This window comes from Megalops cyprinoides, chromosome 3, assembly GCF_013368585.1.
Source record: "Megalops cyprinoides isolate fMegCyp1 chromosome 3, fMegCyp1.pri, whole genome shotgun sequence".
Taxonomy (NCBI): domain Eukaryota; kingdom Metazoa; phylum Chordata; class Actinopteri; order Elopiformes; family Megalopidae; genus Megalops; species Megalops cyprinoides.
In genome coordinates this window covers 548,580-575,951 of record NC_050585.1, presented here as the reverse complement: position 1 = coordinate 575,951, position 27,372 = coordinate 548,580, and the positions used below count along the sequence as shown (strand labels likewise).

At 35.4% G+C, this 27,372-nt stretch overlaps 1 protein-coding gene across 4 annotated transcripts in view; it reads left to right on the top strand.

The window, feature by feature from the left end:
• zbtb20 (zinc finger and BTB domain containing 20) overlaps positions 1-27,372 on the top strand; it is a 199,381-nt gene that overhangs the window by 156,802 nt on the left and 15,207 nt on the right. For 3 of the 4 annotated variants that reach the window (XM_036523948.1, XM_036523947.1, XM_036523950.1), the window contains one exon: positions 2,452-4,343. The exons of the other annotated variant lie outside the window; for it this stretch is intronic. In XM_036523948.1, the coding sequence (XP_036379841.1) occupies positions 2,452-2,987 (536 nt within the window). In that variant the 3' untranslated portion in view covers positions 2,988-4,343. Of the gene's footprint in view, positions 1-2,451; positions 4,344-27,372 lie in introns of those variants that run through there. 4 annotated transcript variants of the gene reach the window in all.

The following is a 27,372-nucleotide window of genomic DNA, read 5'->3' as shown; positions in this document are numbered from 1 at the left end:
AAGGGAGCTTTAACAGATATTAATGTGTGTGTGTTGGCAGGGGGGTTACTTATGCAAACAGCATATATCTAATATAAACCAATACCAACTTAAAGTAATTAATTTTGCATTTTGGTGTTAAAATATCACACAGAGCTAAATTCCAATGTATCATTTGTAATTCAGTAAAATGTGGTAAAGGGTCCAGACACTTTTGCAAGGCACTCTGTGTGTGCGTGTGTGTGTATGTGTGCGTGCATGTGCATGTGCATGTGTATACAGTGGATCTAGAAAGTCTACACATTCTTCTAAATTTTCTTGTTTTTGGTGTCTTAAAGCCTGAAATCAAGACAATCTAAGCTAGACTTTAAAAAAAAAAAAAAAAAAAAGTCAAAAGAGTATTAAACATTAAAACATTTAATGCCTTGGATACGTAAGTCCACACACCCTTAAAGTATCACTTGGTTAGCAAGTCTGATTGGATAAGTCTACCATCTTTTCTCCCCTTCATCTTTGCAGTAGAGTTTGAGTTCACTTAAATTGTGAGGGGATTGTTTGCGAACAGCTCTCTTTAGTTCAGTCCAAAGATTTTCAGTGGGATTAAGATCAGGGCTCTGACTGGGCCATTCCAGTACATTGACCCTCTTTTTTCAGCCTTTCCACTGATTTGGCTGTGTGGGTCATTGTCATGCTGAAAGGTGAGATTCTTCTCCATCCTCAGCTTTTTTGCAGAGGGTAGCAGGTTTTTCTCTAGAATCTTCTGGTATTTTGTAGTATTCATTTTCCCCTCTATCTTCACCAGAGCTCCTGTCCCTGCTGAAGAAAAACAGCCCCATGATATCCCCCATGATGCTGCCACCACATTGCCTGACAGTAGGGACTGTGTTCTTAGGCCTACGGGCTGCATGGACTTTGCACCAAACATATCATTTGGAATTGGGGCCAAAAAGTTGTACCTTAGTCTCATCGGACCACAAGACCTTTTTCCACATGGCAGCAGGAGATCCAGAGTGTCATTTTGTGGTCACACTTTCTTCACACCTACTACTCATGAAACACTGTTCTCCAGGCCATTTGTGCTTCAGTCTGCACCAGGTTTTCCTTTTTGTGCTGTCAAATATAGCTCTGTTTAGCTTCCTTGATATTTTGCACTAGAGTTATATTTATGACATTAAAACTGGGTCCTTTGAGTGTTAAGAGAAATACATTATTAAACATTACTAAGTTTTGGTAAGGAAAAACTCTTAAAGCTTAATATCGCAGAACCCTTTGTAGAACCTCAGAATAGGACCGTTTAATTATAATTCTCATCTTTTCTAGGTTTACAAACTTGGTAGAGTGTGTCTATGCAGTGAGGTTTTAGTAAATGAGGAAAAACACAGCAGCTTTTGGAATATGATAAACTGGCTGGAAAAGCCTTGTTCCATCCCAGCCTTTTCTCAGAATGTGTTTTTTTCTTGAATATATAATTGTTTTTAATCTAGAAAAATCAAGTCTGTATTTGTGCTGAGGATTTCTGAAAACATTTAAATAATACACATCCATTCCTTATGTTTCCCCTCCCCTGAACTATTGAAATCTTAATTTTATGGTTGTTCTCTCTCCAACGTTTTAAAGTGCTTCTTAAGTAAATATAAGTCTGAAACCATTTTTATTTTAAAATGTAGCCCAGACAATTTATATTTATATGCATAATAATAAATTTACAGCCCAACAGTACTATTCTTACATGTCAGTTAAAACATTAAGTACCATTGCAGCTGTTAATACTGTACAGTTAATATGATATGAGAGTGGATGTTCTGGTAATTTTATTATTACCGTATTACTACCAATTTCTTGAACAAAAACTTACTTGTCGGAGAGAACAACAGTGGTTTATATTTTTCTTAAATCACAGCCCAAATGCATTTAAGGTATTGATAGTGTGTGTGTGTGTGTGTGTGTGTGTGTGTGTTTGTTTCAGGTAAGTATATCACACTAAAAGTGGCAAGTAGGTATGCATTGAGTAGTGCTCAGTATGTTTGTTAGAGCCTTGCCTATACTGTATATTGGCAGGTAGAGTAAAGGAAATATTTAAGAAGAAGGCTTTTTTTCATGTGCACAAGTGGGCTTTGAATCCTTTATATCAGGGAATGCGTAACTCCAGTAATTATAGAACGTTGTCCTGCAATTTAACTTTGGAACTTTTGAGTAAGCAAGTGTTTATGGCTTGCTGTAATCTGTGGAAGGAAAACCAATATAGTCTGATGTCTGCTGATTTTTTAGAAGTAACCACTGATAATAGACCAATTTAAGAATTTTCAAATTTTTAGAGGGCTGATTTCAAGAGAGCCTGAAAACATGCATGTGACCAGTCAGAATAAGGGTGGAGTTAATGACTGTAGAACATGTTGATTAGACAAGGTTTTGTCTCTGCGTTGTTTATTTGTGTCTGTTCTGCTAATACATTTGACTTTTGTGCATGTTTAGGTGAGAAACCACACCAATGCAGCATCTGCTGGCGCTCTTTTTCCCTGAAGGATTACCTTATAAAACATATGGTGACGCACACAGGGGTGCGTGCCTACCAGTGCAGCATCTGCAACAAGCGGTTCACCCAGAAGAGCTCCCTAAATGTTCACATGCGTCTGCACCGAGGAGAGAAGTCTTATGAGTGCTACGTCTGCAAGAAGAAATTCTCACACAAGACCCTGCTGGAGAGACACATGGCACTACACAGTACAGGTGGCAGTGGAGTTACAGTAGTCACTGGTGGAGGGGCAGGAGGCCCTGTCTCCATCCCAGTGCCCATGGCTGTTCCTGAGCCTGGAGCAGGAACAGTGGCTCTGGCTATGCCTGTGAGTGGTGGAGCAGGGGGTGGGGCTGGAATTGGCACGGGAGTAGGCGTGGCAGCTGAAGCAAGCTGCCAGGAGGGGACCACCTACGTGTGCTCCGTCTGCCCGGCCAAGTTTGACCAAATTCAGCACTTCAACGACCACATGCGTATGCATGTCTCGGATGGATAAGTACAACAAAAAAGAAAACAGAAAATAGCACTAGATTTTTTCTTATTTTGGGGCATGAAGAGTTATGAGTATAGACACTGGCACATTAAGTTTCCCAAACAAGATGCTCTTTTGGTATTCTTAAAGAAAATAAAGATGGTGGCCTTAAGGCTGTGTAGTTAGAAAATGGTCCACTGGCTGGACTCTTGCTACAGGCCTCTAAATGTATGCTTTCCTCTGATTATGTGTTGAACACTACCAAAAGGCCTACTATCTCGAGAGAGCAAACACACAAGCATACGCACACACACATAAAATGTAGATTTTCCCATATAGACCGTTTTGGACAATGTAAGAGTCCAAGATTACTGTGGTATAATGGCCTCTTTCAAAAAAGGAAAAAAGTACCTGGCTTTAGCTTTTGTTTTGTTCCAAAATTAAATGATGGTCACAAGTTTGCCTTTTGATACTGGATAAGAAAAGGAGAGTTATTCATATGAAACTCTGTTATTGTTTATTATAATGATACTGAGGGATTACAATGCAGCTGTTGTTAGTCAATATTCATATATAATGTGACTTCCTGCAAGGGGATAAAGTAGTGATTTTTTTTCTCCATACATTTTGATGGTTCAGGTAAAGTTTACATAATAGGGGTTTGATTATCCAACAGTATTTGAGCAAAAATGTAAGGTTGTTAAGGTTTTTTATTATTATTTGCAAACACTGCCACTAATACCCTAGAAGACTGTTAAGGTAATTTGACCTCTTCCACTAAGAAAATGTGAGTTAAAGTAAAGTAGAAGGTTCGTTTTAAGTAATTGTTTTTGTTTGTTTTAACTTAAGGATTATAAATTTGCAGTTGTGGCAGCATTAGACCTCTACATGCTGCTCGGTGTGCTCTCCAATTTGATTGCTGCTCCTTTTTCACATTGCTTCAGACTGTTATCAGCTGCGGTTTCCAACCACCTTTTTAAATAATTACTTTGATTATGAAAGGCTTACCAAGGATGATGATCACAGCTGTAGATTGAATTAGAAGAATACTGTTCATTTTTCAATTGTCACAATAACCTCCGATGGCCTTGTTCCCTCAAACCTCTGTATTTCCTGTCAGCAACACCGTGACTCAGCTGTTTGAGCCGGCTGTCCAAACAAAAATGCACTACTTTTGACACATTAGCCCCATCTGGTGGATTAAATAGGACTCGTTTTCATTTACAGGAATTACAGGTATTTTAAAAGACATGAGGCTAAAGAAACAACAAAACAGCAGTTTTCCAGGTCACTTCAATCATTATCAACATACCACAACTTCCAGATGGATAATGTACATTCCCAATTCCAGAAAATGAAATAGATATCCAGTGTGTAAAATCAATCTCAGAATAGGTGAATAAATCATGATAAATGGTATATTATGGTGTCATCCATATTTTTGGCTTGTTGTATGTTATTGGGACTACGAAGCAATTGTTCTGATAAACACAACTGCCTACAACTGCAATCTGAAGATTTTGCTCATTTCTTTGAGTAGTGGACATCTGTTGTAGCATATAACAAAACTCAACAGACCGTATTCAGTGTGACTTTTCCTCATTGGAAAGAGTCTCAGAAATTAGTTGCAGACTAAGGCCAGATTCAGTCTAACCATACTGTGCAAGTAGTATGTTAGGTAACATTGTAAGTTTAGCAGTCACTGAAATTAAAAAAAGAGTTGCAGTAATGCAAACAGAGCTAACACTTCTTTATTCAAAGTTAAGGACAAACCATATTGCAGTTAAATTGAATCAAGGCCTAAGTTGCACACTAAAAGAGTGCTACTTTGCACATTTACTTCAAATGCCTGTGCTTAATATTTAAATATTCTACTTAAGATATGAAATTCTATGGTTATCTTTTTTAAAGGATTTTTTCCTTAAAGCTTGAGAAGAGGACTGCATTGTTTTCTTGCATATATGTTGCACTGCTTAAACCAATAAGTGCACTACTGTTACCAGAGTTATTATAGTTTTAGAGAATGTTTTTTTTTAATCTATTGTAAGGTTTAGAGTTCACTTTGTGTTAGAGTAGCTTTGTTCCATTTTTATAATGTAATTAATTGTTTCTTAGCTTTTATCTCTTGCTATGTATGTATTGACTTGTGCAGTGTTTGTGCAAGCATTTGTTTTATTTAAATCCGAACCATTGGGTGAGGTTTTTTCCACTGTATTCTTTTTAAGAGTTAAGTCCCTCTAACAGCAGTTATTTCCGTGTATTTCCGTGCATAAAGTAGGACAAAAGCTGTTTTTTTCCATATAGAAGCATTCTTACCAAAAAAGAAAAAAAAAAGTTATGTAGTGTACATGGGTAGAGCTGCTGTTTTTAAATGGTTTATGATAGGCTTTTTTGGTACACGTTATTATTTTTGCATACATACCTATCTGCAAATTGTCTGTGTGAGTTATGTGATCCATTTTTACTTGTCCCAAGTCAAGCTGAACACCTGAACTGTTGGGCTTCCTTTGCAATACGCAATGCAGGTACTGAATGAAAACAGCAGTTTCTATACCACACCATCATTACCAGCTCAAAAAACATACAGCATCAGAGATAATGTGTTATGCCCATTCATCAGATATCCCTTGGACAACTTTTTAATGAGATTTTACTGAAATATGAAGTAAACTTGTACAAACATTTGGAGAACAGAGTTTTCATTGTTACTTAAGTTTTTTTCTCCTGTAGTGACCTTCAGTTAAATTTTGAACTCCTGTGACTACTTTGCAGATATATGAGCATTTAGGCTGACTTGATGGTACTGCCAATTCAGGCAGCACATTCTCTTTTCACTAGTGCTGTTGATTACTTAAAATGCAAAAGGAGAAAATTTCCAGGACTTAAACATCTGTTCAACTACCATTTTGCAACTTAGTCTAGCCATGTTAGAGGACTGGAAAATCACCGTCTCTGGGCTTTTATTTTACACATATCAGAGACAATAGTACAAACACACAGTGTAAAGATGACACAAGACTGTAACCCCTAGATGCTGAACAATGTTTATTATATACTTTTGTGTAGGTATTTGTGTGTATAGTTTTTGTTTTCAGAGGGCTTTCCAATTTTTATAAGTTCAACAGTAAGTGAGATGAACTCCATATACAATAATTGCCTTCAGTAAGAGGTCTGGGTTTGTTGTATATTGTAAAATAAGTTGTGCTTGGGAACCAGATTTGTGACTGTGGTTTTTGATGTCAGTACAGTCTTTGCAGTTGCATTGCGGCATAGTATGGTGGGCCAAACAAAAAGCCTCTATAAATTCTAATGTTAACTGAAGAGAAAAAAATATGCAATGGTGACTAGTTTATTTACCTATTACAATATTGAGCATTTAATAAATGGTGCCTGTTTAGTAACATCTTTTTTTCAGCAAGTGAAATGCTAAACAGAGCTTTCATATAATGTTCATTAAAAAAGATATGTGTCTGACAAAAGAAAATACCTAGAGGTTTTTAATAATATCTTTATCTGAACAGGGAGTACATACAATGGCTTCTTCATTCTCTGTCATTTTGCTACTGGAGGCAGTAAATCGTAGCAATTATGAAGGACTGCAGGCAATGTGTCATCAGATACGGTTCCAAGTTAGTTTTGAAACATTTTGAAAAGTTTTCTAGTCAGACTGAACAATAGGTAGTTGATAGGTTATTGGTCTTTTAAGACTGTGTGTGTGTGTGTGTGTGTATATATATATATATATATATATATATATATATATATATATATATATATATATATGTGTGTGTGTGTGTGTGTGTGTGTTCTGGGTTCTGGTTACCATGGTGCCAGGGAACATATCCTACCCATAGCAGACCAAATATCAAATTCTTCCCTGCAATACTGCTCAATAAAATGGACCCTAATCATTTTTTTCTGATGCTATGTCCTTTGATAATAAAACAAAAAGTTCATTGATAATAACAGTATTTTTTAAAGCTGGGCAAAAGTATTTTCTTCCCCCCTCTGATCAGCATAAATGTCAGGTGGCCTTCACCAGGTCAATTTTTTATTTAAAAATTGAAACAGTTCTTATACCTATTTAGTACAATTAATACAGCTAGCACTGGATCACTCTTGGATTATTATTTTAATATTACTGTCCAAATGGATTGTGTGTTAATGTCAACTTTTTCTTCAATCAGACAACTTATTAATTTGCATCACGAGTATAAGAACTGTCAACAATCCAGTTAGCATTAGGAATTCTGGTATTATTTATTGAAGAAATAATCAGGAAAATAATAGCTAACATGGTCAAAATGACTTTACTGTGTTTGACCACTAAATCGAATCATTATGGAATACCTTCTTATCATTTCACTATCATGTTTGTTAAATTAACTTTGTGGTAGTTTTTCCTGTGCTACTCTTAACCATCTTTTTTACAGTTAAATATTTAGTGGAGTCAGCCCTATCATATATATATTCATAACTGAAACCAGTAATACCAGTGATACAGTGTCATGTTTGCATCAGCATCCCCTCCTGTCTTGACCTGCAGTCACAGCTGTATGGTTTTTACTCCCCTCAGCATTTCAGTCTCCTTTGTGTGAAGTTAATTTCTCCATGTTTAATGTAGCTTCTTGCAAGGATGTCACTCTTCAGTAAAACAAACTTACATTTCTTAAATTTATTCCTTAAGTTTATTTACAGAGTTTAACTTCAATTCTTTTATTATCATAATTCCCATCCCTGGGGAAACAAAACCACAGCTAACCACAACAATTATGTGTAAAAACAACTGCCTCAAAAGATCTAAGTCTCTTATGTTTCAAGGTGTCAGTACAACACTGCTTGATGTCAGAAAAGACAGATAATGTTACAGCTTACACATGGTTTCTCCACTGCAGTAGCACATACATGCCTAATTGATATTTGATTACACCAGTAAAACTTGTATTTTCAAAAATTGAAAATATTCTACAAAATGAATGCCAAGATATTGTACAGAATTCAAATACTACTCTTATGTGATTAGCATGATATGAATTGAACATTACCTTGCACTTTCCATAAAGTGTTTTGGAAGAGACACCAATACATTAGCAAGTGTAAAAATAACTTACCTTTAAATTTTGTTCATTATTAGTGTCCATGTCCAGAGCATATATCTTCACATGTATTTACAGTGCATTTCTTAATATTATTGTAGCTTGCAAAACATATTTTGGATGATATTTTAATAAAACATTACCTTCTCCTGCATGTTTTATTTACAGAAGCTATACAAACAATGTAGATACATAATTTGTATTCATTTTGTGCAAAACATTTAACTCATTAGTATGTCTTTCTTTTGCTTTGTTGTTTTACTTTTAACTTTTCTCTAAAACAGCTCATTTTATGTAGTTCTTTCTGTCATTTTCATGATTTATTTTTGTGGCAAAGGAAGAACAGCCATTGAGAAAGTCACTGTAGTTCTCTGTAGTTGTGCCACTCTGAAATTCAGTATTGTGAGAAGTTACTGAATGGACTTGAATTTTTGGTCAAAACTGGAAATGAATGAACGTCAATACATGCACAAGGTGCAAAGTAAGAAAGTAACATGGTTAAATAAGGTCAGGAATAAATATGGAAGTGGGTGCCTTTCAAATGTTTTAGATTTCTGTATAAATTTTTGGATTATTATAGGATACCATGAAAAGATTCTGTTGATGTGACTGAAGGTATGCCACCACACAAAAACGTTGCAGTTTTTATTATTTTAAAACTAAAATGCCTGAAGCACTTGTTCATAATAATATTCTAACAAGAACAGCAATTTTTTCTTAATTGTTATATATATATATATATATATATATATATATATATATATATGTAAACCTCATATTTATGTGTTGAAAAACACCCCACATACACATACATGCACACTATAAATACTTGGAACTGGGCTTTGATTAGTAGCCACACTTTATGCTTAAATTTATTCAAGGCAAAAACACAAATTCAATGTTACTAAGCAAAAATAATCCAAAATTAGAAGTTTATTGATGGACAAGAACAACTATTGTCACTTTAATTATCTGGGCAGCAGCATTTTCACCAGTGCTCCAGTGGTGTATTTCCGTGCTCCTGTCAGTTGAAAGTCCCTGATGTACATTTACAGGTACATATATATCAAGAGAACAAATAGGTTGGCTTGCTAACTGGAGGTCATAATTAAAATGTTTTTAAATTAAAATAAATTTGTTAACAAATACATACAGTTATAGAGCCATGAATTTGTTCAAGTTAAATATCAGTTTTGCCTTCACTCGCTAATAACTACCATCGCTACAGTAACTAAGCGGAAACACTAGCTGCTACATGTGGCATATGTGTACTGTTTTATTTTTAAGGTTTTAAATGTTTTTTTATTTAAAAGTTTGCATTTATTTCTGCTGATAGCCATGATATAACAGATATAAATCACTCCGTACCAGTGCATATACATTTATATATAGCACTTAGGGTGTAGTTAATACCCCAGAGGCCAAATGACTATGTCAGGCATGCCATCATCTTGTATGTGCATGGCATGTTGTGAATTATATTATGTGTGTATGTATGTGTATATATATATATATATATATATATATATATATATATATATATATATATATACACACACACACACACACACACACACACACACACACAAATACACACACCTTTTTGACATGTATGTTATTTAGTAATTGGTAACCTTTTGACTAATTGGCAAATTCTAATGTCACTCTCCAGAGTATCTTTAGTTACTTTAAATGTTTTGTCATGGTTGGAGTCATAGTTTTACCTTTTCTGTGTTTCATTATTTTGTTTTTAAATTTTGTTTGGCATTTGCATTTAATCATACTGGTAAATATTATGCTCATTGTACAGGCTAACATAATAACTTTAATTTTTACTACTGCACATTGACCAAACATGGTATTTTTCATTATTACGACTGCTTTGCTTCAGTAATACACAAATTTATAATTAATCAAGTAAACATGTCTTCTATTTATACAGGAATTTTACTTTTTTTTTTTTTTTTTTACAGGCAATGATACTAGAGCTTTTTAATCATCAGTATAACACAAACAAAAGAAAGTGATTAAAATTGGATACTGACTCAAAATTCTTCTTAACACAAAATTGTTTTAAGGTTTTAATGTTAATATTTTTGTGTCTATAAAGTGCCTATTTGTACAGTATAAAAGTGCATCTTGATAGCAGTAGTTCTGTTTTAAAACAGAACTTTAAAACACTTTTAAGATAATCCTTTAACGTCATCTAATGTGTCATTTTATATATAGCAGAACTTCATAAATAATGGGTAACTTTAAGCTTCTATCAAAACATCTTATCTAATTATTTTCATTCATGCAATACTAGCCCAAAACATCAGTCATCCTATTACTCATTAAGTGGAAGATGGAAAGCAGCAATAATAAATTGTATTTGTGAATCATTAAGAATTGGTATGCATAGTGAATATTATGAAGAAAATAATTTAAAATGAAAAATGTGATCATTTCCTCCTGTATTTCACTTTTCACAATTAATACATACACATTTGGTGTAGAGGAAGAGGATAGTACGTTTTAAAATATCAGTTTTGGAACTTTACAATATGACCATTTTCATTTAGAGGACTTTGATTCAAAAGCTGTGATATAATTTCCACCAATTAAGATTTTATTTTTTCCCTGTCAAGTAAGTTCACTTCATACCCTGCAAGGTTGCAGCTGTGCATCATTTTATATAAAGCGTTCCCAGTAGATGCTGTTGCATGACCTGACTTAATCACTAAAATCATCACAGAGTCTTTCATCAGGAAGAAAAACAGTGCTGGTGTATGGTATGATGAAACACTATGTATGTTTGCTTTGTTGTGTGTGAAAATAAAATCCAGACCCCTGTGTTAAGGAAGCATCTGTAACCTCATAGGCGTACATGATCATTTGATGAAAATTTATTTATTTATTTATTTATTGTAGAATTTTTTTCACCAGTTTCTCTGGGTCTGTAGTCTAAATGGATCCTTCCTTTTCCAGTCCTGAATATGTCTCAAGCAATTCAATGGCTCTCAAGAGTACACAAGTAAACACCACTCAGACATGCATTGTAACAGTTTGTTTGTTTACTTTATGGAAGCTTTTATGTCATGAGATACTTCTATTTTAGGTAACAAGTTACTTCAAGCAATAATTTCTGAACCCCAGTCAAAGATGTCACTGGACGAAACAGATTAATCACTGAAGAAATAGTAATAAATGCAACTTCCTTTAATAGAACATTTTTTCTCTGTTACCTGATGTATTTGCATGGTCACATTTATTTATTATTATGGTTGTCCACCTGTTCATTTACTCTCTTGTAGAGCTGAAATGCCATTATTTCACTTCAGTTCCAACAATATTTTTTCCCCATTCTAATTTACATAGAAAAAATTGCATTTTGGTACATCTTGTTCTGTAACATGAAATAATGTTATCTCCTTTGATGATGATTGTCAGTTTCTAAGGCAGAATATGAGAGAGCTAGGTTGGGTATTACATTGAAGTAAATGTTATAGGGCTATGTCTTCAAATTTTGATTTGGTATTTTAAGTTTGTGTGTGTCTTTTCCTCTAAAGGATCGTGGAAAGAGGTCTAATGTGTTTTAAGATACCATCTGGAAATTTTGTACGTCAGACCATATTTTATTATAAATTTAGGTTGAAATTCTAAGGTATATTTTTCAAAATTCTGGAATTTGCTGAGTATTTTGATTCAGGGTTTCATAAAAATGTTTGTAGTTCCCATGACATATTTGTGCAAATAATGTCTATTAAACAATTTCTATCACATTGTAGAGAAATTACCTAGATATTACAAACACTTCTGTTTCATATAGGTTCAATGTGTAACAAAGATGGGAACAGTTTCTGAAATACTTTGTTGTACATGTGCAGATCAAGAGCAGTTTCCTTAGCATATTCCTGTATTTCATTCCTGATATTAAATTAGGTTGGTATGCCAAAGTCTTACTAATAATATACTATTCACATAAACCAACATTTTGAACATTAAAAGGAAAGCTTAATATGGGCCAAGCTACCCTTTTGTAGATGTATCGTATTTTAATTTTAAAATATTTCCATGTGCATAATACAAATGTAATTTGCAGTCCCATATAGTTGTTAGATATATGTATACAGCATTTCAGACACCAAGTCATAAATATAAAGAAATCAGGAAATACAGTAGTGAACTGTCTGCCAATACCCATAGTTTGCTTAACAGTTTACGAGAGAGCACGTATGTACAATTTTAAATGTAACTTAGAATACTCCACACACTTGTTTGTTGGTGTTTCAGTTTCACAGTTCAGTAGTAACAGCCTTATACTATTTTTATGGCATGTTAGATATCATGCAGTGTTACTGTGAAGACCTACCATGCTCACACCTCATTGCATTGTCTAGCATTTTCTCTGCAGATGTGAGAAACTAGCATGATGGCTGACATTGCAATAATATTTGAAGCTTTGGTCTTTGTTTTCCATGGCTTTTGATTATTTTATACATAGCACAGTCAGTACAATCAGTGCAAATATTGTCTTCATCTATTATCTAGCACCGGGTTTACAATCTGTTGTTGAGTTAGAAAACAAAAGGCACTTCCTGAACATCTTATAAGATCTTTATAATTCATTGCAAATTCTACAAAAGTATAAAATATATTGTCAATGTGATTCATATCAGTAAAACACGCTGATTTATATTTAACTTGCTACTATTTAACTAATTAGCAGCTACAGCAGGATTTTAAAAACTCAAAAACATGTAAATACCATTTATATTTTTTCTTTTGGCAAATAAATTCAAAGGATACAGATAACTGAATGGTATAATTGCCTATGCATTATTCCTGTATTCTAGATAATAGACAATTTTTAAATGCTGATTTATCCAAATATGGTTACTGTTAACTGAAGAACATTCAGTTAACCCCCCTCCTCCAGTAGTACTGATGATGGAATTCATTCACCCTAATAAAAAATAATAATAATAATTATTTGTATCAGTTCTTTTTTTTTTTTTTTGATCATGAAGGTAGACCCATAAAGGTACCCCCCCCCCCCCCCCCCTTCGGGTCTTAAACCTTATAAACAGGTGATAGGACTTGTCAACTTCTTTTAATATTGTTTTTGTCAAGTAAAATCTCTTTTGGTGCAAATATCAAAATGAATAATGTCTTTAATGTAGTGCATTAAAATATAAACTCAATTAGTCACAGATCATATGTACTGTTTTCATCTATTTATGTAACTAAAGGCACAAGTTGCAGTTTTTGTCTTTATTCAGAATTGGGGTTGATTTGGATAGATTAATAATCTTCAGGCAGTATACATACCACACTGTCTCCCACTGTATAGAAACAGAATTGTTAAATTAGACTATAATGAAGTAGAAATGCCCTTCCTAACCCTGAATTGCAATAGTTCTGAAAACACATAATAAAAGTACATAAGACTTAATACATTATCTACCCAAGCTTATACTTGGATATATATGCATGGCCATTTCTTGTTAATTACAGTAGTCAGTAACCAAAAATAACCAGTGACTTATATCTAAATTAATCTGTGCCTTTTAAAATATTTAATAAAAATATTGGAGTCATATCAAAAGAGTTTTAGATTTACAACAGATGTGGTGAAATATTTGAAGAAAAAAAAATCAATGGCCAGTCTTAGTCAGTGTACAGTATGAACCCTCATTATCTCATTGCTCTTTTAATGAAAAACTAATAATTTATTTGTGTGCTGTTTTATTAATAAGAAAATGGTCCTGTGGAATATCTAATTTTGCATACAACTTTCTGAAATTGCAGTTTTTACAGATAAGTGTTTGAAGATGTTTTAATATTGGATTGGTTAATTATACACACACACACACACACACACACACACACACACACACACACATATATATGTGTGTGTTTGTGTGTGTGAGATACTGAGATACATTTTATGATATAGTAATTGCTTTCTAATGAATGAAATGATGGCTTTTTTTAAATTTGGATTTCTTTAAGTTCATAATTTATCATTTTTACCATTTCTTTAAGAGTATATAGTGAAATGTGATCCCAGACCAGAGAGGAACAATATTAATATTAATAAAAAGAAGAATGTGTCTAGCCTATTTGAATGTGTCATATAAGAAGAAATCATATTGAAAGGCATCCATTTTACTGTCTATCTGCTTGTAAAGCAATTGAGATGAGGAATGCTTGATTTTAAGAAAGCCAGTTGTGAAGACAAATTTTGGAAGTGTAACAATTATGCAGTATGTCCAGCAGTATGTCCAGGAAAATATTCATTTCATATTCATGATAATGCCCTCTGTTTATAGTTGAAGTAAACAACTGCAAAAGGCATATACATTGAAGGATGAAAACAAATTGTAAAATTAATGAAAAAATTCCCAACATAATTTTAACTTTATTCGTATTGCCTTCATAAATGTCCAGTAAAAGGTAAAATTCCCAGAAAGAGCACATCCCAGCGATAATCTACTTACATTCCCTCTAATGTCAATTTGATTATATTGCACTGATAATAGTGAGGTGCTAATGATTTTAATTTTAGATAGAGGTTAGATTCAGGCAAAGCAATCGTTTAATATACTTCCAGTCAAAAGTATGGAAATCATGTCTTTTTTCAGCTACCAATTTGGTTGTATTTACTGGGTATACCTTATACTGAAATATAATTAAACTGACTGCAACTGTTGTTGCAGTGTGTTGTTGAATAGGTTACTCTCTTTTGCCCTGTACATATGGGAGAAGAACATTACAATATAATGCTTTCTTTGTAAAGTTAGTCCTACACCGAAAGTTGACCCAAGTCCTAAAAATAGATAAGGCCATACTGATGGGTATCATTATTTTTTCTGTTGTTTCGTATAAGCTCTTGTAGGGTAGTTTCTTGTGACATATGTATGTGTTTCAATTGTACTGTATGTGTTCACCATTACAGACAGACACACAGTGTGTGCATGCCTGTATTCTGGATCTACTCATTCAAATGTTGAAAGAAAATCAGTTCTTTTAAAACTAATTAATCAAAAAACATACTGTCTGACCATATTCATCCACAGCACAGTGCTTCATTGTGTAGTATACATTTGTGTTTCTATAATCAGACAGAACATAGCATATATATGTGTATGTATAGAAAATATTGAAGAGGCACCTGAAATGGTGGAAAGAATGTTTCTATTTTACATGGTTGAGAAAGAGTCATTTTGCTGAGTAAGTCTGGTGTGAAATCCTCTCATAAGTAGTTTCCTAGTTGTGCTCATATACCTGTTGTAGACCAAAACTAATAAATTTAGACAAATTCAGTATAAGTAATAAGTAATAAAAGATCACAGTTATAAAAATTATAAATGTAGCATTTCTTATTATGTGAAAAGTTTATTTAGTGAAAAAAAATTATTTAGTGACTCCAACTTAAAAATATGTCTACATCTGCATTTCTACACCTGCTTTGCACATTCTTTTGCCCTTTCTAACGCACTGTGTTGGTGTCATAGGTTTTTTTCCCCCTTTTATTTCCATGATAGCACATTTCTTTTGAAGGCAAGATTATTTTAATGATATCTCTAGTTCTTTGATGAATGGAACACACTGTACTGCCACGTGCAATGAGTTTTTTTTTTTTTTTCCTGAATGTTGCTCTGTAGATTCCTGTTGCAAAAATGTTATAACTCTTCCCTGAAAAGAAGATTTCCCTACTGTGGACTTTTATCTTAATTTGTCTTTTTAAATTTGAATAGGCCATGCTTTTATGCTATTGTTTAAGTGAATTGAGAGACACCATATAAACCTTAGAACTCCCTAAACTGGACCAATCTAAGAAGTCGAATTTAGACTTGGTTTATGCCAAACCATGCTCAAATGACATCCGTGATATATTTACCAGGTAGTTTATGGAAAACACAGTGCCTGCTTATTTGATAAAATGGTAACTTTACCCAAGCAACATAGTAATATTGCATTGCTGGAGTGTTTCAGGCTAACAAAAACTTAACATAAAAATGTATATACTTTGTTGGTATAATTGTTGTGTCAACATTGCTACTGTAAGGACCAAATTCCCTATTTCTAGTTACAGTAGCACATGTTTACTGTAGATTTTTATTTCTTTACCTCCAAGGTAAATTATTAGATAATGCTACGAAATTTTCCATATATTATAGGCAGAATGTAACCGCTTGATAATTACATGTAGAAAAAATACTCTGGCATTATAATTAAGCACAGTCTTATTTATAATTGATGTTGAATAGCTGTTCTGAGCTAAATGTTTGACAGCATTTATCACTAAATTTAATTTAGTTGACTGTTACAGAAATGAATTTTTATAAATGTTTCCCATTAATGGTTTCTGGTCACCAGCCGGACATGTAGTTTCTAATAGCTTACTCAGTGTCTCTGTTTAACACATTGCAAAATTCGTTGCCGATGTGACAAACCACAGATTCATGTGTGCCCTTATGACAATGCAATAGCCACTCTATGAACATTTGGTTTTCTCAGATTAAATTTAAATGAAAAGTGTAGATGCTGTTTGTTTCCACATCTTACATGTGGTAAGGAAAGATACCCTTTTAATAAAATATTTGAAAAGTTTTATACTGTTTCAGGATTTTAGTTCCTAACTTTAGGTTATGTTGTCTGAAATCAGTTTTCACATATTTTCATAGTTTCATCCTAAGTTATCATATACTGAATAACAAGACATATAACAGTTTGAAATTGAGCTGTTGTGGTGTTTGCCCTTACAGATATGCTGCAGTAATATTTTTTTCAACTGGTGTTCTTCAGATGTGCTCTAAGTTAGTATGTGTTTTTTATTATTATGAAACAAAACATGTTTGTATTATAATGACTGCTGTTGTAAGAGAGATAGCAAGGAGATTTTTTAATATACAAGGGCGTTTTATACTCTGACTTGTCAAAGACACTGGACTGTGAGTGTGTTTCCAATATATGAAAAAGCAGCACGGAATTCAGCCTTTTTACACCCATTACCTGAGAGGGTTGACAGGTTCACCCACTTCAAAGGAATGAGGTTCAGTAATAGCTCTCTCTCTAACTGTTCTAATTTTGTAAGCTAATCAGTTTGGGGAAAACAATATTTGATTTTAAACTCAATGCCAGATTTTGAGGGGGAAAAAAGCTAATACTAATCTATTTCCAAACTGCCCTGTTGAATAGTTTTTTTCCTTCAGATGACAAAATTAGTTTTAAAATTCTAAAAGGGAAACCACTCAGTAGCAATTAGGAAATTAGTGACCACTTAGTATATTATTGTTTTACTTTTTTTTCTCCAGAACATGATGGCTCTGAGGTGACCTTTGGAAGAAAAAAAAAAAAAAACAAAGTTAACTGAAGAGTCCATTCCCACATTTCAAACCAGAAGGAGATTTGCACTAAGTTAGTTTGGTTTTCTTGGATACTAGCAATATACTTCAGAAAACAGACACACTGTTAAATATGATCAGGAAAAACAACAAATAAACGCTGTCTGTGCATTAAGGTAATGCTGTGTAAAAGGTGATATTTGAGAAGGATTTTTAATAGATAAGTGTTGAACAGCAAAGGTACAGATTTCAAGCATAATACCTCTGGGATGCATGCATATATATATATATATATGATATATATATATATATATATATGATAACTTGGGCACATTTCATAAATCTGCAATGATTTTAAGTAAACCATCAACTGTGTCTGAGTCTTAGGCACATAATTCTTCTAATGTTTCCTCTGAGAATATTTTCGACAGATAGAGTTGCACTGAAATGTGCACTTGGTCAATATAGACATGGGGAGTGAAACAAAAAGTTACATTACTATTGGCATTGTGGGCAGTGTCCTCTTCATCCCTCTGGTTGCAACATCTGTTCAACCATCCAAAGAATTCCAGTCCACACAAATATACTGCAATTTAAGTTATTTGTTTGTATAGAAATAGAGAGGGGGGGTGAGAGTGCTAATTATTTTGCTATCAGTATATTCATTATAATCAATAATATGCCTAATAAAGATTATAAAATTTAAGTAGCAATAGTACCCATCATCCTCTCACAGCTTTGTGGTGTTGTTGAAAGACAATGTTTGTTTGTTGAAATCTGTCATGCGTTAGAGGAAGCATAAGTATGTGCCTTGTAATTTCCTTGGTGAGCTTGTTATTGTTGAAAAGCTGAAGCCAGCCAATTGTGTTTGCACTAAAACCAAATGCTTTTGTGGTGTAGAGTATTTACGCAAGCACGTTGCGTCACTTTAACAGTATGCATGAGTGTGAAGTTGGTAAGTCCCAGGGCTAGAGCGCTCATTTGTCAATCAGTGCAGCATAGAAAATCCCCCCAAAATATCTCTGCTTTGTTCCGTGTTGCTTTACAGTTTGATACCATTCCAACTGTCTTGCAGTCTCAAAATTCGCAGACATGTTCCACAGTACAAAATTTAAACTGAATAAAATTAAAAGTAACTCATACCACATTTGAACAGAGCTGGTACAGAAACACAAACATTAAAAGAACACACATTTTGATTTACTTTTTTATATAGAGTCTTGATCTTTTGAAGATGTACAAGGTCGCCTCGAGACTAATGGCCAGTCTGTTTGGGTTGTTTTTGTTAAGTTTGAGTTTTATTTTGTGTTTTCTTTGAGGAGAAGATAAAAGGAAAACTAGAAAAAGGCACACATGCCTTGTCTTTAAAATGCACCTTATTTATGCTGATCTGAAAGAAAAAGATTGGCAGTGTAATATCTAATTTAGCACCTTACTACACAGCATGTTTTCACTTTACTGTGTACTCAGTTTTGTGCAGCATTATGCCTGGTTTACTATACTGCCATGCATAGTATGTAAAATGAGATCTTTCATTTCTGAAAATACTTAAAGGGATGTGCCAAAGTTTTGAGGTGATCTCCCAAGTTTTTGGTTTGTTTGTTTGTTTTTGCTTTTGCATTTTCCTGCCCTCCATCTTCAGCTATGACAATGGTCTGACTTTTCCTATAATGTATTCAAAAAAGTATGGTTCATTTCAGCTAACAGTATCCTTACTTGCCATTTACAGTAAGCCCTGTATTTCACGTATATTTACCAGTGATGTGTATTTGTTCTTATAAAGAAAGTAGCCGTAATGCTTCATTATGTTACATATTATTGTGACTTTTTTCAAAAATACTGTGAAGACTTATCTTGCATATACTTTATACAGAAGTATTAAGCCTTAATACAAAAAACTAAAAAAAACTCTGTGTGGAAGAATAAACTGATTGTTGCTAAGTAAGGATGATTTTTTGTAAATGTTACCAGCACTTTTTTTTGTAATTTTCACTTTCTGAGGTATTGTACAAGTTCACGCTGTTTGTGAAGTTTGAATATGAAGGAATAAAAACTCTAGTACTTTCCTGTACTTTACCGAATGAAAGTGTGTTTTCATTTTCCAATGCATTTTGAAACACTGGATTTATAATTTTGATTCTACTTAACAAATGTGAAATATATCACACTTTAAATTTGGGTGGGAGGTCTCACTGCAACTACAAGATACGACTTGTTATATGTTATGACTTTAACATATAATCCTCAAGTTGAGATCCCAGTAATTCAACACTATTATGGTGCTATGGTTTCAAAAATAGTGATGGGGGGCTTGACTCAAAGTTCAGATCGGTGCCCAGCCTTTCAAAGCAAAATGGATAATGAAGCAAAAGTGTGAGTGTTCAAACTAAATAATGTCCTTGTCATTCTATCCATGTCATAATGTTTTATCTTTTCATTCTGCATGTGAGTTTGCCATATCTCAACACTGAAGATTTCTGGAATAATGGCACTTCCTGAAGAATGCCACTGCAACTGCTGACCACATTATGAATTTAAATTATTAACTGGCATCTGAATGGTGCAGATGATACATTTATTTAACACATCTAATCTGCACAACCTTTCCCATGCTTGTGGTGGAGCTGTTTGATCTCCATGTTCTGCAGTAGTATATCTCACCTACTATTTGTGAATCCAGGGCATGACATGTGAGCATGTTACATTCTGCAGATGCTTTAAAATTTAATTGGTTAAAATTTAACCAATTGACAAAAACACTAACATTGTTACTGTTCAACATTTTCAACTTCATATTAGCTCACATTATAATTCTTTCAAAATGTAATTTGAAAAAGAATACCTTTTTTCAGTTACATGGGACAACATTCATTGTTACACTATTACCAAGAGAAACACACCAACAATAACACCATATCACAATTGATCAGGTCATTCTCAATCCTTCTGGTCTTGGCCTTTTGTGGTAAATATCACAAATACAACACAAAACTTCAACAATGTTATGAAATTATTTCATGCACTCCAGATATATAACTGAGAAATGTCAATAAAGAGCATGTCAGTAAATGCATTCATGTATATTACTACAGTGAGTGCTACTTACAACACTAAAGTAAATGTATGTTTGGTTTTGATTTTGCACAAGAATTAATTACAAGTGATATAGACATACATTGACAGGACAATGTAGAAGAGGCAAGGAGCCCAAAAAAGAATGATACAGGACTTAAAAGACCTTCCCGTTAAATTGTATGAAAAATATGTCCTTTCACATGAAGTAAAGGACTAATGCAAAGACTAGTGACTAATTATTGATAATCATACAATAGTTTGAAAAAAAAGTATGGCTTGTATTCCAAAGTGAATTTTATGGTAAACTGACTGCAAGTTTGAAAGAAGCACTGGAATATATTTAGTACATTTTGCTTAAGACACATACATTTTTACATAAATACATGATCAGGAGAAGATCTTTTTCTTAATTTTTTTAATTAAAACGATCCTTTAGGACTAAGATTGTCTCTTAGTACCTATGTTACAGTATGAGATATATGAATATTTTAAACTGCAATGGAATGTTAAAAAGCAGTATTGATATCCCAGTGAAGAAGCTTTTCTAATAATAGTTCAAATACATTTTATATATTTTCATATATTTTTATATACATAATCAACGTGACCTTCAAGGATAGTTTCTCATCCACCAAGATGCCTTAGGAATTTTGTGGAAGAGACCTGGGTAATTTCAAAACCATTAAAAATAATTTAGTGTCAGACTAGGCATACTTTTTATATTTCGAAAGATGAAATTTGATTGTTTGAATTTAAAGACAGTTTGTTCTTCTGGTACCACTGAGAAATACAAGGCAGATCATCATTTGCCTCTCTGATCAGTATGTCAAAATTTGAAATAGCAAGGTTAGTGTCATCAGCAAACAAAATAGAAAATATGGTATCAGATGACAAGTCTGTATCATTCATATAAATAAGAAATAAGTAGTGGCACTAGAATGGACCCTTGAGGTACATATAGCTGCATTAGCTGCATTTCCGATAGTAGCTTTGTCCCATTGGAAATATAGCCATTATTGGAGACATATTGTTCTCTGTTATTTGATAACAATATCCTAATTACTTCTTTTGCAAGACAATCAGTAATTTAGTCATGGCTTTCTGGTTTTATGGTTGATAATAATCTCCCACACTTTTTTAGAGTTACTTGGCCCAAAGGTATAAAAGCATTCAGCTGTGTGTTTTATATTTTTAGTGAGAGATTCCCACATTTACAAAATAATAATAATAATAATAATAATAATAATAATAATAACTAGAAAAGTGCATTTCCTGAAGAAAATGCAGAGTGTGCTTGCAACCCGGCAGCGAAAACGTGGTAACATATATGAGACGATCGCTAGGATGTGATTGCTAGGCTGTTGCTAGGTGGTTGCTAGGATGTTGCTAAGTGGTTTCTTGGTTGTTGCTGGATGGTTGCTAGGCTGTATCTAGGTGGTTGCCAGGGTGTTACTAGGTGGTTGCTAAGGTATATAAGGTGGTTGCTAGGGCGTTCTTAGGTGGTTGCCAAGGTGTTGCTAAGTGGTTGCTAGGGGGTTGCTAGGGTGTTGCTAGGTGGTTGCTAGGGTAAACAATATGATCGCTGGGCATTGCTAGGGAGTTGCTGGGTGGTTCCCAAAGTGTTGCTAAGTGGTTGCTAGGTGGTCACTAGGGTGTTGCTAGGCAGTTGCTAGGGTGTTAGTACGTGTTTGCTAGGTGGTTACTAAAGTAAACAATATGGTTGCTAGGGACACACCCACCTTTGGTGAGTGTTGGGTCACATGACCCAAAGCACCAAATCAGGTCCCGTGGCTATTGGTCAAATGGTGACCGAGTGGTAAGACATGGCATGGCTTTCAATGAGTGTTGGGTGATTTGACCTGAGGCTGCATATGTGGTACGGTGTCGGGCCAAAGGTGACCGCGCGGTAAGATTTTAAAAATGAACTGAGGTGAATGAGAGGATGGAGGGATGAGTGAACGACAAAAAGACGAGTGCAGGTCAATATGGCTATAAATGAGTGTTGAGTGGCATGACCTGAGCCAGCATGTGAGGTACTGTGACCATAGGCCTAAAGGTGACCGCGAACAGTAAGCAGGCACGTTATCCCATGAGGTGTCATCAATCAGAGCCTTGAAGTGATTTTGTGTACAACAGCTCATACTTCTCATCTAAGTCATTTTTTACTTCCATTGGAAGTAAAAAGTGGATTGAAATATTTGGAAGTGGATTAAAATGTCTTCATATAAAAACCCTGATTCAGAAGGATTTTTTCAAATAGACATACAGTGCCTTGAAAAAGTATTCAGCCCCAGTACTGTTTTCACAATTTATTGTCTCAGATTCCAAATAAAATATATTACAGTAAGATTTTTTCCAGATGGTCTACACACTATTGTACATCATGACAAATAAAAAAATATCCAAAACCTAAAAATTTCAGAAAAAACTAAAACTTACAGATTTAAAAAGTATTCATACCCTTCATAATTATAAGGCTAACCTTGCTTAGGTGCAAGGTATTGTTGATGGTCTCCACCTGGGTAGGAATTACTTCATGAGCATAAATGCCTTCCCTCTCTATAAGATCCAAAAATATGGCTGGATTTTCCATACAACAAACCAAAATGAAGAGAAAAGAACATTCATCAACATTCAAAAGAAGTGAGGGATACAATTGAGGAGAAGCACAAATCTGGGGAAGGATACAACAACATTTCAAAGGCACTGAACATACCTTGGAGGTCAGTGCAGTCCATCAAACAGAAGTAGAAGAAATATGGAACTACAGCCACACTGCCTAGGGCTGTCCACCCCCCTAAACTAAGTCACGGAACAAGAATGGCACTTGTCAGAGAAGCTACTGTGATGTTATCTGTCACTCTAACTGAGCAACAGAAGTCAGTGGCTACAACTGAAAATGATGTCCATGTATCAACAATCACCAAGCTATTGCACAAAAAGGGCCTCTATGGAAGAGTGGCAAGGAAGGAGCCCTTGCTGAAAAAAAACCACATGCTTGCTTTGACTTTGCCAAATGTCACACGATACTACAAAGATATGGCAGCAGATCTTGTGGTCTGATGAGAATAAAGTGGAATTTTTTGGCTCAAACTCGCAGTTTGTGTGGCATAAAGCTAACGCTGCACATCAGCCAGGAAACACCATCCCCACAATGAAATACACTGTTGGTAGCATCATGTTATGGGGGTGCTTTTCAGCAGCAGGGACTGGCAATCTGGTCAAGATTGATAGGGAGTTGAATGCTGCACAATACATAGAGATTCTGGATAAAAACCTACTCCCCTCTGCCAGAAAGTGTAAACTAGGGAGGAAGTTTGTGTTTCAGCAGGACAACAACCCAAATCACACTACCAGAACAACACTGGATTGCCTTAAAATAAAGAAAATTGACGTTCTTGAGTGGCCCAGCCAGATTCCTGACCTTAACCCCATCAAAAATCTGTGGAAAGACCTCAAAATTGCTGTCCACCACCGCTCCCCAACTAACCTGGTACAGGTTGAGCAATTTTGCAAAGAGGAATGGGTTGCACATTGTGCAAAATTAATATCGACTTAATCAAAAAGACTGTAAATACGTATAGGTAATCACATACAAATACTGTCTACAGTTATTGACCGTTTGTTGAGCAAGCCATGTACAATGTTGTATTCAGCCTCTATATTCCCTGCTTTCAATTCAACAAATGAATGCAAATTCATAAGGCAAGTATAGATAGCTTTGATATTTGCAGGCTAATTTCTTGTGTCCTGCCAGTTATAAAGTGGAATTCTCTGAAGATCCTCAGATGTCTTTCATGAGTCTGATTGAATTTCACTAGAATGATCTGCACAAAGTGTTATGTTGTAACTATGACATACCTTTTCATATCCGCATAATGCTTCATTGACTCTAGAGGGGTTGCAGGTAGTTTGCATGTTTTAATTTAGTTTTTTTCCATTTTCTCCTCAATTTGGAATGGCTAATTCCCCGAATTCTGGAATGTCCAATCTGTCATGTTTGGTCCCATTGCACAACCCCCACTGTCAATCCGAGAGATCGTGGACAAGCACGTGCTCTCCTCCGAGACACATGATGTCAGCCACTGCTTCTTTTCCCACTGCGGTCCACAAGCTAAGCTAGCACAGAGATAAGTCGGAGGAAGACATTTCATCTGCAGCTTTGGCATGTGGACCACAGGTGCCCGATCGACCAGCAGGGGTCGCTGTTGCTAACGGGACTGAAGCCCCTGCCGACGCACTCACCCCTAATTCCCCGGCGGAACAAAGCCAATGTGTTCTACCTGTGAGCTCCCAGTCACTGTCGGCTAGTGACACTGTTTGCATGTTTTAGGTCAATTCAATTTTATTTGTACAGTGTTTTTCACAGAGTGAGAATTTGTTACAATGTAGTTTTACAGAAATCCCAGGCCTGAACCCCCCAAAGAATGCCTGCAGGTAAAGGTGGCATGGAATAACTCCCTTACTAAAAGGAAGAAACCTGGAATACAACCCGATTCAAAGGGGGAAGCCTTCTGCCTGTGGCTGGCACTGGGCAGTTGAATTATGTAAATGGTAGAGAGGGAAAAGTCTGTGGAGGCTGGAATGGTGTGGACACAGTCAGGCAGGAGAGCAGGTGAGGCATCTGGAGCTGGACCTGGGGTGGGCTGGTGGGCTACACCATCATTGTTTTGTGTTATGCAAGATTGAGGTTCTTTGCCCTTCAACACTCTTCCTCACTCGCTTCCACACATCCAGGTACGTGTTCTTGCCATGAAACTCATGAACCAATGGTGTTAAAAACTGATACATGATATGCATGCTACAAGCTCACAGTTTCAATGTTTCCCATTCTACCCAACATTAAGAAAATAAAATCGTATTGAGTTAATGATCATATGTCCCAGACTGTTATTATTTGTCTTAATTGAGTAAACATGAACAGAAATATATTATTTTCAACAGGCACCTTTCATGTCTTCATGAATTATTTTAGAATTTGCTCATGTAGGGATGTTCTTAGGTCAGTCATTACTGTATCTACTGTGGTACAGCATCACGTAAGATTACACAACATCTGCCTTTCTTAGAAACAAAAGTGCATTGACTTTTGTTCTCTTTTAGACATAAATGACAGGTGGACATTATCACATATGATTTTTTTTTACTTCTCTTTTAACTATCCTATAACTCAACTATTCATTTAGCTGTAAACATAACACAGCCTCTCAATTTTTGCTTCTCAAGTCCAGTCTGTGCTCACTGTGCTTGGTGTCTTGGTGTCAATAGTCAACACTACTTATTCTGATGAATGTTGATTGAGATCCTTCACAGGGTGTCTCCTGTTGAAGGATACTTCATCCTTCTGTCTACTCTCCCTTCCTTTAAGAGACACGGTCTCTGTATTTGAAAGAGCTGTGACCAGTAAAGAAGTTGGGGCACTGTGGTGCAAATTCTGCACCCCATCAGAAGCTGTGTAGGACTATAACCATTAGACAATGGTGTGGCTCTATAAACGAGGAGTGCAAGATACACGTCAGGAGCTTTTTTCATCAAGTTCATCAATGTCTGCACTCCATGTTTAGCCTTGCCATTTGTTCTGGACAAATTTTGTACTCTGAAAGAATACATTCTGAATCCTGTGACTGTTTTTAATTTTACCATTTTAGAGTGATTTTGCTTTATTTCATTTATACCCTGTTACTTTCCTATTTTTAAGCATTTTCTTTAGCTTCACACTTTCATCTTTGCTTTTTATTTCACCACTTGAAGTCCCTGCTGTCCAAGTGTGAAAAAACTCTTGTTGAATAGCATTCTATGAATAAAATTTGACAAGATCTTGTCACTGTCATGTGGATTACTTGTTTACACCTGAAATAATATTTTAACATGGTTGACTTTCTACATTCCACTACCCCCTGATGTCCCTCATGGAGCTTCTCCAGGACATTGCTGTACATTGCTGAGGGGACAGCTAACCTGGAGCCTTTGAGGAATAGGCCGTGGTGAGCTGTCAGCACTGCCCTTTCAGGCCAGTATTGCTTCAGTACTCCATTCAATCTGTTGTGGTCTGGCCATCCATCTTGACACAGCCCCATCACCTGTCCACTTGTCCACTTTAAGCAGTCCTATCTACCGTCAGGTTCACATCTGATATATTCCCACTCTTGCTGTATTTCAAAAATGCATGAGACAATGTTTCTGTTGTCAGCACAGTTGTTGACCTGTGAGAATCTCAGGCTCAATCAAGACTAGAACCTCTTTTTCTATCTGCATGTTGCTCAAAAAGGGGTCAATGACCAAGATACTCACTCAACAGACCTGCATTGTTCCTCCTCCTTCTGCAGGAAGACCACATTCAGTTGATATGAGGATGCATTGGCTGACATCTTCAGCTCTTTGCCTAGGTCATTAAGTGCAGGCACAGGGGTGGATGAGACTGGATGAGAGTGTGTCAGCCTATTGAACACCTTTTGTCAGGCACTGCTCCAACACCAGTCATTTTTTGTCAGTGCTCCGCCTCCTTAGCTGTCGTGCTTTTGTTTTCCTTGTGTTTTTCCTGCCCCGCTCCCCGCCCGGTCTCCGCCCGCCTGATTGCCTGCACACCTGCTTTCTATCCCCTCGTCAGCCTTGCCCTATATGTTCCCTGCTTTTCCCTGTCCGGTTGCTAGTTCGTCACAGTGTTTTTCGCCTGTTTCGTCCCCGCGTTTGCTTTATGCTTCTGTCTGCCTGTTTCCCGTTTTTCGACCCTGCTTGTACCCTGACCTCGTTTTTGCCTGCCTCCTTGCCTCGTTCGCTTGATTGCCTGCCTGTCCGGTTCCCCGACCTTGCCTGCTCCGATTTCCCGATCCTCGCTCTGTCCACGGACTGTCTCCCGGTTTTCGACCCTGCTTGTTTTCGGATTAGCGATCTCCCTGACGATTC